The 13,393-nt window shown below is 38.0% G+C and overlaps 1 protein-coding gene across 5 annotated transcripts in view; it reads left to right on the top strand.

Annotated features, from left to right (window-relative positions):
- SNX30 (sorting nexin family member 30) overlaps positions 1–13,393 on the top strand; it is a 115,377-nt gene that overhangs the window by 67,621 nt on the left and 34,363 nt on the right. For all 5 annotated transcript variants that reach the window (XM_074330844.2, XM_019749541.3, XM_019749538.3 and 2 more), the window contains exon 4: positions 11,246–11,404. In XM_074330844.2, the coding sequence (XP_074186945.2) occupies positions 11,246–11,404 (159 nt within the window). The remainder of the gene's footprint in view (positions 1–11,245; positions 11,405–13,393) is intronic.

Here is a 13,393-nt window from a genome sequence, read left to right as displayed (position 1 = left end):
ACTCAACCACAGTTTTTCATTTAAAAAAACAAACCCAAAAGCTACCTTAGCTCTATTTATTTAAGCAACATTATATTTATCTATTATTTACATCTGCTCTTTTTTTTTTAACAGAAAAAGAGCAAATAAAAGTGAAAAGACTACTTAAAAATCAGCATACATATTGAGCACTTCTCTGACTACTTTGTTTTCAGTAGAAATAACTATTTATACCCCAGATGTTTTGGGGGCTTTGGTGCCTTTAGGGCAATTTGGGTCATAAACCTCCTCAGCAGGGTTTTATCTTTCAGTAATACCCTTGGTTGAATAACTTCTTAGCACTACCAATTTTCCTGTTACCATTGCATCTCCTAGTGCTTCTTTCCCCCTATGGTTGAAAGAGGCTGAATATGCTGTGACACTGGCAGTTTTTTGGGCTTTCAAGCTGAAAGCAGCTGTGTTGGCAGTGCAGTGGTGGAAATGATGGGACTTGGCTGGGACTCCATTCTTTCTCAGGGAACCCCCCCTCTGCCCCATCATGTGTCCCCTCTGCTCTCCAAGCCTGAAGTTTTGCTTTTCTGTCTTCTAATCACTTAAAAATGTGCCTGAAGAAGAAACTATAGTTTTTAAATCCTTGGAACTATTCCTTAAAATAGAATTCTAAACAAAAAAAAAAACCCCAAAAACTTAATTTGGCAAAATTGGCAGCTAACTAGTGAATTATTTTTAAAAAATAGACTTTTTATTTTAGAACGGTTTTAGATTCCCAGAATTATTGCGAAAATAGTACAGTGAGTTCTCATATACCCACATGCAATTTTGCTTATTAATATTTCACATTAATATGGCACATTTGTCACATTAAGTGACCTAGTAATGGTACATTATTATTGCCTAAAAGTCCTTTATTCAGGTTTCCTCAGTTTTTGCCTAATGCCCTTTTTCTAACCAGGATCCCATCTAGCATACATACAGCATTACATTTAGTCATCAGGTCTCTTTTGGCAGTTCTTGCTCATGACAGTTTCTCGGGCTTTCCTTGTTTTTGATGATCTTCACAGTTCTGAGGAATACTGGTGAGGCATTTTGTAGACTGTCCGTCAGTTGAGATTTGTCTGATACTTTCCTCATGATTAGACTGGGATAATGCGTTTTGGGTAGGAAAAGCACAGAGACCGAGTGCCGTTCTCAATGCATCATATTAAGGGTTCATGCTATCAGCAATGTTTATCCCTGTTGCTGTTAAACTTAATCGCCTGACTTGAGGTAGTGCTGGTCACGTTTCTCCACTGCACAGTAACTCTTCTCTCCCTCTCCATACTGTACTCTTTGGAAGGAAGTCGTTCTTTATGCATCATAGCCCACACTATGCGTAAGGGGAATTGTGCTCCACCTCCCGGCAGATCGTGTATTTCCAATTTGGTGCTTAACAATCAAAGGTTAGATAGCAACACCTGCTGGTGAACCAAAGTAGCATGCATGGGTAGACGCTGAGGCCAGAACTGAAATGAAAGAGAATGGAAGAGTCTCCAGAATGCCCAGGAATGATCTTTCAGTATGGTTTCTTATGGTCTGGGTAGGAGCAGTGAGAAAGAAGGTACTTTAGAAGAAAGTGGAGACTTAAATTTCTTCATAAATTCTTCGTGCACGTCTGGGCTAGAGAGAGGTTTAATGTAGGAGAGCATCTCTGACTTAAACATGAAAGTCAGACTGGAACAAACAAAAATTTTCCCCTATAGAAATTCATTTTACAGCAGCTTTGCTAGGAGGTGTCTGCCCATTATTAAGCGTCCACTTTGTGTTAGTCTTTTTACAAGGCCTGATGAGGACCGTTGGGAAGGTGAGGGGTTGTAAAACAGACAAGGGAGCTCCCGCCGCCCACCCTGGAGAGTTTATTGTCAGATGGAGACTCAGTAAACATGTATTAGTGTTTAAATTTTCACTTATTTTTAAAAAACAGCTTTATTGAAATATAATTCATATACCATACAATTTGCCCATTTAAAATGTACAAGTGAAGGGCTTTTAGTGTATTCAGAGTATTGTGCAACCATCATACAATTTTAGAAACTCTTCATCACCCCAGAAAGAAACTTCCCACGCCTTGCCTGTCTCTTCCAAACCCTCTGCCTTTCCCAGTGCCTGGCAACCACTAATCTACTTTCTGTCTGTGGAGATTTGCCCATTCTGGACATTTCATATAAGTAGAATCATACACCACGTAGTGTTTTGTGAGTGGATTTTGTCTCTTAGCATAACATTTTCAAGGTTCATCCATGCTGTAGCATGTATCAGAACTTCATTTGCTTTTTATTGTCAGATAATATTCCATTGTACAGATGTAGCACATTTTGTCTATCCACTCACCTTTGATGGACATTTGAGTTGTTTTTACTTTTCTGCCTATGAGTCAGGCTGCTATAAACATCTGTGTGTAAGTTTTTGTTTGGCCATATGTTTTCATTTTGGGGGGCTGTATACCTAGGAGTATAATTACTAACTCGTATGTAACTATATTTAACCTTATGAGGAACTGACACTGTTTTCCAAAGTGGCTGTATCATTTTACATTCCCGCTAGCAGTGTATGAGGGTTCCAGTTTCTCCACAGCTCCGTCAACATTGGTTATTTTCTGCCTTTTTGACTATAGCCAAAGTGGTATCTCGTTGTGGTTTTGATTTGCATTTCCCTGACAGTTAATGATGTGAACATTTTTTATGTGTGTCTTGGCCATTTGTTGATCTTCCTTGAAGAAATATCTATTCCGATCCTTTGCCCATTTTAAAACTGGGTTGTCTTTTTGTTATTGAGTTTGTAATAGTCCTTTATGGAATCTAGTTACAAGTCCCTTATCAGATATATGACTTGCAAAAATTTTCTCTCATTTAATGGTTGTCTTTTTACTTTCCTACTGGTGTCCTTTGAAGATCAAAGTTTTTTAATTTTGATGAGTCAAATTTATCTGTTTTTTTCTTTGGCTGCTTATGCTTTTGGTGTCCTATCTTAGAAACCATTATCTAGTCCTAGCTCCTATGTTGTTTTCTAAGATTTTTATAGTTTTAGCTATTACATTAGGTCTTATCAATTTTGAGTTCATTTTTGTACAGTTTTATTTCTTTAACTAGTGAGGCTGAATATCTTTCCATGACTTTTTTGGACATTGACGTTTCTTTTATGAATGCCTCTTCATTTTCTATTGTTTCGTTGTTATTGTTGTTGTTTTTCTTATTGGTTTGTAAAAACTCCATATTTGCAAAGGAAATGAACCTGGTTAGAAATATCTATTATTTCTCCAGTTGTCATATCTTGGACTGACTCCATAAAAATAATATCCCTTTCCTCTCAGTCAAATTAATTTTTTCTTTATAGTTTCTGGCTGTGAAGTCTGTTTCTAACCTAGAATGTTAAAAATATATTACTGTATTTTCTTCTGTCTTTATTTTTAATACACAAGTGTAGAACTTACTCTGATGTAAGATGGGAGGAACTTTTTTCACATGGTGAGTTGTCCAGAACCACTTATCAATCACCTTTATCATAGTTTGTGCATTACACTATATCGTGCATTGTTAGTCTTGTGTATTCTTGGTCTGTTTCTGAACCCTTGTTTCATCATTCTGTCTAGTCCAGTGCCACTCCTACATTATATGAATTATTGCAACTTTACCAAACTTTTCAACGTCTCACTGGACAGGTCTTCTATCTGTGCCCCCATCCCCCAATATATATGTACTTTGTTTTCAGAGTTTTTCTAGCTATTTGCACTTTTTTATTTCCTAAGATGAACTTTAAAACTTTTGAATCAGTTGGCAAAGTTGAGGGAATAATGGTGGTGAGTTTCTAGTTTTTTGTTTTGCTTTGCCCACTTGTGTCAGCTATGATTAAAACTGTGTGAGAATTCCTGAGCTTTCAAATTCTACCGCCTATGTTAGGAGCATCGAGGTAAAGTTCACACTTCACCTGGGCTTCATTGGAGCCATGTGAAGTTGTAGGTGAACAGCCAGCCAGACTATTCTTCTGGGGAGACACCTAACTTCTTTCATTCACCTGTCCCTATTGGCTGTCCTGAGTCCTGCCCTTGTTTCTGGCCCCTGTGGCTCTGAACTTGGCAGCTTCTGAAGCCCTACTGGAGAAATCCAACCCCTTGCTTCCTAATGATATAAATGATGTCTGATCTGCTGGCAGTTTCTGGGTGTGGGCTGGGACCGTGTCTCGTGAGACCGAAGAATGGACACACGGACCCAGGAGAGGCAAAGAGTTTTAAAAAGAGGATAGTTTATTGAAAATAAAGGGTCAGAGCTCCCGAGCGGGAGGGGGTCCTGAATGGGGGTGCCTTGTGACTGAGGCAAAAGTTCTTTCTTTTATACCTTCTGGTGCCTGCTTGGGGAAGGGAGCTGGAGCCTTCTAATGGAATTCATCTATCAGGTTTGTCCTGTTTGCCCATCCTGAAGGGATTAACGGAATAACCCATTCCTATCTATCAGCTCTGCTCCTTTGTCGGCCAGAAGGGATTTGAGATGATTTGTTAAACTCAAGGCTCTCATATCTTTGTCTTGGAGTGAAGGAGACATTCCAGAACCTGGAGTTTCAGGATGTGGCTGCTTTTTGTTTATTTCACCAGGGACCAGCCCCCCTCCCCATACTAACCAACCTATCTCACTAATCCGACCTTTACTTTGCTGAGTAGAATCACAGGTGGTTGATATTGACTGACTTTTTTCTCAACTCGATCTTTTCTGCTTTGTGTCTTTAACAAATTCTGTCCCGTTACTAGTATCTTTGAATTGTCTGGTGCTGCAACAGATTTTTCCCTTTTTACATTGCTTTGTTCCCCTGGACTTTTAAAAGCAGAAAGAAATAATCACGTTCTTAAAATGCCATCTTAAAACTAGAAGTGTGCTGGATATGTAGATTTGTCTTCCCATAATGACAATTCACTTTGTATGTCTTTGTTATCTAATAGCAGGAGCCACCAGAAAGTCTTCATTGTGACATGTTTTTGTTTTTTAATTTATTTTTTTGGCTCAGAAGTTGGTTTTAAACACTGCTTCATTTGCTAGAACCCAACTAGTTACACAGCAGATAGATTTCATGACTCTATAGGCACTGATTTTGGAGATGAAGTAAATGCATTTATTAAGCTCTATAATGTTTAATTTCACCTGAAAATTTAATGCTTGCTTTAGTTTTTATGAAGGAAAATTTGCTGGAAGGATGCATTTGTATTTATTATGCACCCAGTTTTTTTATTTTGGGTAGTGGTAAACACATAGGAATTAATTAGAAGAAATTCATAATGCAACAACAGTTTTTCTTAATATGAAATAATCAGTAAAAACTCTTAACTTCATTTTCTAGTTGGTTCCTTCTTTGTTGTATTGTTAAATATACATGCCTTTAGTTTACCTGATAGATAAGTTAGTAAGTAATAAAACATTGGTTGAACTTTCAAGTATTTTGAATTAAATCAGGCTTGGTGATTGTTCTTTACTGGAACCAAGCTTTTAATCTTGATGCTCTTTTATTTATTTGTTGGTTATTTTTGCTTAGGAGCAATATTTTCTGTTAACTTGATAGGATAGGAAAAATAGTTTTCTGTCATGTAGTGGTGTGCACTAAATATTTGTTGAATTGCATAGAAAAAGCAATTTAAATGTTGACAAAAGTTAGTTCTTTCAAGACTGAGCAATTGAAATCTTTGTTTAGATTTCCTACCCAGAAATAGTGGCTTTTCAGTGACAATCTATAGGAAAAATGCTTTTGTTTCAGATTATAAAATACTTTCTTATAAGCTCTTATAATATGGAATATAAGTGCAAGTGTTTTACCAAAGTATCAAGTGCTATAAAAATGTAAATATTTTACAGTTAAAACTTGAAATAGTTAATGGGTTATTGTAATGCTTTGCAAATAGGATTTTTGGTAGGTTCCAACACATATATGCATATATAGTTTAAAAAAAACTTTTTCATTATGGAAAAATGTCAAATATACTAAAGTAGAGAGATTCAGTGCAGTAAATCCTCATGTATTTATCACTCGTTTTCTTTTTTCTTTTTTTAGTTTATTTTTTAAATTTATTGGGGTGACAATTGTTAGTAAAATTACATAGATTTCAGGTGTACAATTCTGTATTACATCATCTATAAATCCCATTGTGTGTTCACCACCCAGAGTCAGTTCTCCTTCCATCACCAGATATTTGATCCCCCCACTCATTTTCAACATTTATCAACTATGGCCAATCTTGTTTTATCTCTATCACTACCGACTCCCTCACCAGGTAACTTTTTAAAAAGTGACTGAAACAACAGAAATTTATTATCTTAGTTCTGGAAGTCAGAAGTCCAAAGTCAGCCTCAGTGGGTTCATATCAAGATGAAGGCAAGGCTGCTTTTCTCTGAAGGTTCTAGGGGAAAATTTGTTCTTGCCTTTTCCAGCTTCTACAGGCCTCCTGCATTCCTTGGCTCACGGCCCCTTCTTCCATCTTCAGAGCCAGCAGGGGAGCAGCTTCTCTCCTCTCTGACATCTTCCATTATTACAGGAGAATGGGTCATTGGTATCATCACAGGAAAGAATTCAAGGAAGTCAAGCAAACAATGCCATGCAAGCGGTAGATTTATCAAAAAGGAAAGAAATAGTGTGCTCTCAAAATGGCGTGAGAGTGAGCAGGGCCAAAAGAAGAGCAACTGCCCAAAAGAACAAAGAAGCTTAGGATTTTATTTGAATGAAGGCAGGAAATATTCAAGTTTTAGGAGTAGAGTCCTAAGCATTCCCAGGGCAGGTCCGCACTGACTACTCCTTCCCATCGGGAGGTGGGATTCCCGTGTTCTTACTTGGCCTTTGTTGGAACTGTCATTGCAACACAGGGGATGGAGATTTTCCTTACCTTCAGTGCTAATAGTATTATAATCCATTACAATTAGCTGTAGGTGCACCTTTTCTTAAGAATGATCTCCTTAGTTTCCTTCGTCTCCCCTCATGTCCTCCTTCCTTTCCTTCCCTCTCTCTCCCTCTGTGGGCCTCTGCTTTCTGCCTACGGTAACACCATCATCACACCATTGTTTTGTTTGTTTGTTTTTAATTGAGATGAAATTCAACTGTTTAAAGTGTACAATTCAGTGGCTTTTAATACATTCACCATGTTTTATAATCACCACCACTAATTCCAGAACATTTTCATCACCCCCAAAAGAAACCCCGTGCCCATTTAGTAATCACTTTCTATTCCCCATTTTCTTCAGCCCAATTATTATGAATAATGCTGCTTGAACATTTATTGTGCAAGTTTTTGTTTGAACACTTGCTTTTACTTGTCTTTGTTATATACCAAGGAATGCACTTGCTGGATCATATGGTAATTCTATGTTTAATTTTTTGAGTATCTGCCATTTTATATTCCCACCAGCAATGGATGAGACTTCCAGTTTTTCCACATACTTGCCAACACTTGTTAGTCTCCTTTTTTTTCTTTTATAGCCATCCTAATGGGTGTGAAATGGCATCCCAGATGATTTTTAAAAGCATTTGACTTAAAAGATATATGGAAGTTTCACTCTTTAGTTCACTCTCCTTTTTGCTTTCTGTTCTCAGTATTTACAAATTTATAAAAATATCTGGCATTCATTAGACATTCACCATGTGCTTGGAGCTGTACTGAGCTCTTCACTTGAGATTAATTATCTCATTTACAGAGTATAGATGCCCTTGATTTTACTAGTAACCCAGATTCTGATGCATAAACAACCCGGGAGGTAATTGTAAAGGTGAGGCTGAGAGTAGGTGTGTCCCTTTAAGGAAGCTTGAAATAGGAAGAAACAAATTTTCGAAGCCATGTACATTTGGGAATAATAATGCCAACTACAGAAGGAAATTCTGTTTGCAAAAGGATTCACCCCAGGGTTCCTTTAAGTAGCAAGCTTCCATGATTCATTAAACATAAAGTTCAATGTACTACATCTGAAGAATGGATAAGTATTTCAAGAGGTTATCTGTTACGTTCAATGAGGCGCACCTAACCACTTATTTGCTCATTCTGCCTTCGTCCCAATTCCTTTTCAGCATAAGCAAATGAGAGAATGCTCAACAGGAATCCGAGATAAGAACAGAAAAATATCCACTGGATTTGGTAATTAGAAAATCACTGCTCATCTTTAAAAGAGCAGTTTCTGCATTGGGTAAGGATGTGGCAGAGAAACGCAGCATTGAGGGCATTACCAAAGACAGTGTTGTTTTGGCCTGGAGGAAGGTTGGGGGTTGAGAAATCAATGGAAAGAGCGGAAGTAAAGATAAATGACTTTTTTCAGAAAGGCTAAATGAGACAGGAAGGAGGGGAGAGGAGATGTAAAGTTAAAGGATAGTTGGGGTTTTGTTTCGTTTTGTTTTTTCAGGTAGAACGAGAACTAGCCATGTTTTTGTAAACTCAGGAAGTAGAGCTGGATGAGGAGGAGATGTTGAAGATACTGAAGAAAAGGTGTAATTAACTGATGACAAGTGCATGACAGTGAACTAATGGGTCCAGGAAACAGATGGAATAGTTAGCTTTGGAGAGGAGTATGTTCTTTACAGGAACCTGAGGAGTGGAGGTGAGGGTGGTGCCCAATGGATGAGTTTCTGTGGAGGAAGCAAAATGGTTACGGAATTTCCGTGTGATGCCCTTACACCTGGTTCCTACTTCAGAGAGATGCTAATCTGCTTAACATGAAAGGTTGGCAGTTGCATGTAGGGTTTAAGGAGAATGGCTGCCTAAGGGAATGGGAGAATTGGGCAGAATAAAGGAATTATCTTAAAGGACAACCATACCCTATTAAGACAGCTTCTCTGATGATAGAACATTCAGCTGGGTGGCCTATGTGCCTGACCTGGTCATACATTTCTAATGTTCTACCCAAGTGTAAGCTCTACTGGACATCTGACTTGGACATGCTGCCCCCATGTGGCTCTGTAATTTCATTCCTGACTCTACTCCCCTCCCTTCCTTCATTGCTAAACCTTTCCACTGTGCCCTCTAGAACTCCTTCTCTATTAAAAAGAAATCCCTCAATTTTTAGTCTTTTCTCTGAACACTCCCACCATCTAAAGATTGTACTGAACCCTGGCTTCCCTGAAGATGAGTAAGTAGTCCCCTGAAGTTGCTGCCACTCCTACAACCAAAAACACACAAACTTATATTGAGTGTCTACTCTGTGGCAGGAATTGATCGAAACATGGTCAACCTTATACTTAATTTAATCCTCATGATAATTTTACAAGGTTGGTACTATTGTTATCTTTTTTTTTTTTTTTTTTTTTTTTACAGACGAAAAAACTGAGGTACCAAGAGATTATAAAAACTTGACCAAAATCAAACAACTTGGCAGATATGAAAGATTAACCGAGGAGGCATGGCACTAGGGTCTTTACCCAGGAACTATTAATAGAACATACTGACTTTGCAAAGGTCTTTCAAGTTCAAGATGTCGAATTCCTACACACCCCAAATACTTCATTTCCAGGGGTGCTGGTGTTGCCAGTTCCTAACTCTTTAATAGATTTTGTGTTATCAATCTGAGTTGCTTCTTGGCTTTTCCACTCCAAGTGGCTTAGGATTCCAGTTTTGGGGTTGGCTAAGTTCTTGTTTCCTATTTCTGTATTTTTCTTTTTTGTTTTGTTTTTTGGGGGTTTTTGTTTGTTTGTTTTTGTTTTAGTTTGTGGTCTTCAAGGGTTTATATCTTAAAAGAAAAAAAATCTCTTCATGGCCATATGAGGTTTGAAGAGGTTGTAAACTTAAATGCTTGTTCCAGTTTTTTCACATCTTCACCAACATTTGTTTTTTTCTTCTTTCTTTAAAAAAAAATTATGACCATCCTAGGGGTTGTGAAGGGTATCTCATTGTGGTTTTAATTTGCATTTTCCTGATAACTAATGATGTTGAACATCTTTTCATATGCTTATTGGGCCATTTGTATATCTTTGGAAAAATAGTAAGATCATTTTTTAATGAAAATATGCTTTTAATATTTCATACTAGAACATTTTTAATTGTGCATTAGCAGATACTCTGTTTCCTTGTGGTGGCAGTTACTTAACAAGGAAGGACTTTTAATCAAGCATTTGATCAAACTACTACACAGAAAGGTTAAAGCTCAGAGATCCTTTGGTAGCTGGGTAGTTTGAAATTGCCCACAATAGTGGTTGACAGTACATAGGGTAGAGAAATTTGTTTAAGGGGAGTAAAGGAAGTTACATCTTTAAAAAATTTTGAGTGTAAACCTAAACACACCAAAAAGACTTGGGAAAAGCATTTTTTAGATACATGGATTTGCCTAATGTACTTATTTCGACATCCACCAAGTTCTTTTATTCCTTGAACTAGGAGTGTAATCTTATTATATTTAAATATATTTTTGTGTTTGATGTTGTCTGCCTTCTTTACACTGTCTTATCTTGTCCTTTCTCACTATATCAAGCAAGGTAAAGATAACTATACTATTGGATTTACTGGTTAAACATTGACTAACTGTCTTCTGTATTGCATGGACTATGCGCTAGTGTTTCATTTTGTTTCTGTTTTTTGTTTCTGTTTTTTTAAAATTAAAATTTACTGGGGTGACAAGGGTTAGTAAAATTACATAGGTTTCAAGTGTACAATTCTGTAATACATCATCTGTATATCACACTGTGTGTTCACCACCCAGAGTCAGTTCTCTTCCATCACCAAATATTTGACCCCCTTTAATCTCTTCTATCCCCTCCCCTTACCCTCTTGTAACCACTGAACTGACACTGAGTCTGTGTCTATGAGTTTTTGTTTCTTTATTTGTTTGTCTGGTTTATGCTCTGGTGTTTTATTTCTTGCATTATAACATTGACAGGGTAGTTGTGATTTATTCCATCCATATTTTTCAAAAAGGTTTATACCGATGACTAGCTACATGAAGATCTGACTGATTAAGAAATACTGTTCTTGTGGGTGGTGAACACACAATGGGATTTATAGATGATGTAATACAGAATTGTACACCTGAAATCTATGTAATTTTACTAACAATTGTCACCCCAATAAATTTAAAAAAAAAAAAAAAAAAAAAAAAATACTGTTCTTGGAGGCAGAGGGTCCAAGATGGCAGATGAGTACCTTGGCAAAAAAAAAAAAAAGAGGAAAGAAAGAAATAAAAGAAAAATACTGTTCTTGGACAGTTGAGTCATAGAATGATTTGCTAGCCTGGTGGTTTTTCTGTGCACCGTTTTATCAGTTACTCTGAATATTTTCTTCCTGTGTTCATAGCCGCTTCCTGAGAAGTTTGTGGTGAAAGGTGTTGTGGATCGTTTTTCAGAAGAGTTTGTGGAGACCAGAAGAAAAGCTTTGGATAAATTCCTAAAAAGAATTACGGATCATCCTGTGCTGTCTTTCAATGAACACTTTAATGTTTTTCTTACTGCTAAGGTAAGAACAGAACTTTCCATATTTCTTCCCCCAAGTTAGCATTCTTTGGGCTTCTTCTTAAAAGCCGTTTTGGTCTCTCGCAAGCCGCCTTCATGCATGGCATGCTATAGTGGGCGTCATTGACCTGCTCTGTGTTTTTGATGAACATTTGCATTAGCGTGGCTTCTTCATGAGAATTCAGGAGAAACATCCCATTGCAGCAGCAGCAGAAGTTAGACTTTTTTCATTTGCCCAAAGCAGAGATGTGTTTCCTTAAATATGTCTTGGCATATTACTGGGTAAGGCCATTCTGACCAACAGTGGGCACAGAAGGGTTAGAACGTTTATTGAGTGTTTCCTTCACAAGAACCCTGTGAGTGTTTCCTCGTCACCCCATTTTATAGATGAGGACACTGAAGTTCATGGAGTCTGTACATGTTCCAGTGGCATCACTAGGAAATTGGCTTTTTGTGGTCTGAGGCCACACTTGCCCTCTGTATCACTGTCTGACCAAGAGGGGTTCAGCCCATAGCCAGGTTCCTATCAGGTGGGCATTTTCTAAGCCTTTGCCAGAGAAATATGTGGGATCTACCCAGCTGCCAGATTTGGTGTATTCAAACTCAAATTGATCATTCACTGATTTCTCTCTGCACTTCCCTGCTGGCAGAACTGGCTAGAAAACCTGAGGTACTCTACTCTGTTGGCAGAAATGGGATCTCATGCCCAGACTCTCATGCCAGCTTCCTTCCAGCTCCATCCATTTAGTTTCATGTACCATATTTCCATATTCAGGCCATAGGTAATGTGTTCTGTGTTGGCAAGGGTACTGAGGCCCAGGTACTTTCCAGTTTTCTTTTTCAAAATGGCAAAATTGAGAAATATTTACAGACTGCATCAGTTGACATTAAAGCCCTTATAGAGGATGCCATTCTCCAGACAGTGGAAACCGCATGGCATAATCCTTTAGAGTTTGAATTTTTTTTTAAACCTCAATTGGCATTTAGCCTCATTGGTGATGTTCCCATTCATCTTCTCTTTTTCCCTGGAGGCCTTTTGCCCCACAGGTCAAACTTGTGTTCTTTTTTAAAATAAGTATTTCCTGGTGAACGGATCCTCAGATATAGTTCTTTAAGCTTATATACTAAGTAACCTCCATTCTGTTCCCCAAAAGCACAACGCACTGATTTACCCAAATTATAGGCCCACTGTCTAGGCAGGCCTTCAAGCTTAGTCATTTTTATTAAACAGAGAGAGGCAAGGGGGGTGGGGTGGGGGGGCTTAGATCCCTGGTCACAGGAATCTGGGCCCATCTAGGACTAGGAATTAACATTCTGTTTGTATAAATAGGAAGGGGTGTGTGTGTGATTTATCTGTGGGCCAAGCAGTATAAAATAATTTTTAAAAATGTCTTTGCATGTCTTAATCAACATCCAACTTCATGTGAGTAAGGGAAGTTGGCTTGTATAAACTGAACAAATTCTAGCCCTAGTTGAGTTTTATTTGCTGAACTATATACACTGAATGACCCCATGTTTTCTATATTTATTTTTTCTTTTTAATGTTGGTAAAATACAGAGGGTGCCAAAAAAAAAAGTATACACGTTTTAAGAAAGGGAAAAACTGTATTAAAATTGTACTACTCAATATATACCGATAACAAAAGATGAACACAAGTCCCGTTTGACTTCTGCAATTACAAGAGGTGCTCAAAGTGGTTACCATCAGCATCCAGACACTTGTGATTATGGAGAACTACTGCTTGAGCAACGCTGACCAAAGTGTCCACTTGTATTGCTACACATGCCGTTTCAATTTCTTCCCGAAGTACCACCCGTGTAGCTGGTTTTCTACGGTACACCACATCCTTTAAGGTCCCCCATAGGTAGAAGTCAAGGGGTGTTAAGTCAGGAGAATGTGGGGGAAACTCAACCACACCTCTTCGTCCTATCCATTGTCCTGGCAAATTCTCACCGAGGTGAGCTCGCACGTCTCTGTGGAAGTGCAGTGGGG

The sequence above is a fragment of the Rhinolophus sinicus genome, chromosome 16, assembly GCF_057876585.1.
Source record: "Rhinolophus sinicus isolate RSI-liver-muscle chromosome 16, RSI-T2T, whole genome shotgun sequence".
Taxonomy (NCBI): domain Eukaryota; kingdom Metazoa; phylum Chordata; class Mammalia; order Chiroptera; family Rhinolophidae; genus Rhinolophus; species Rhinolophus sinicus.
This window is presented reverse-complemented; position numbering and strand designations above follow the sequence as displayed.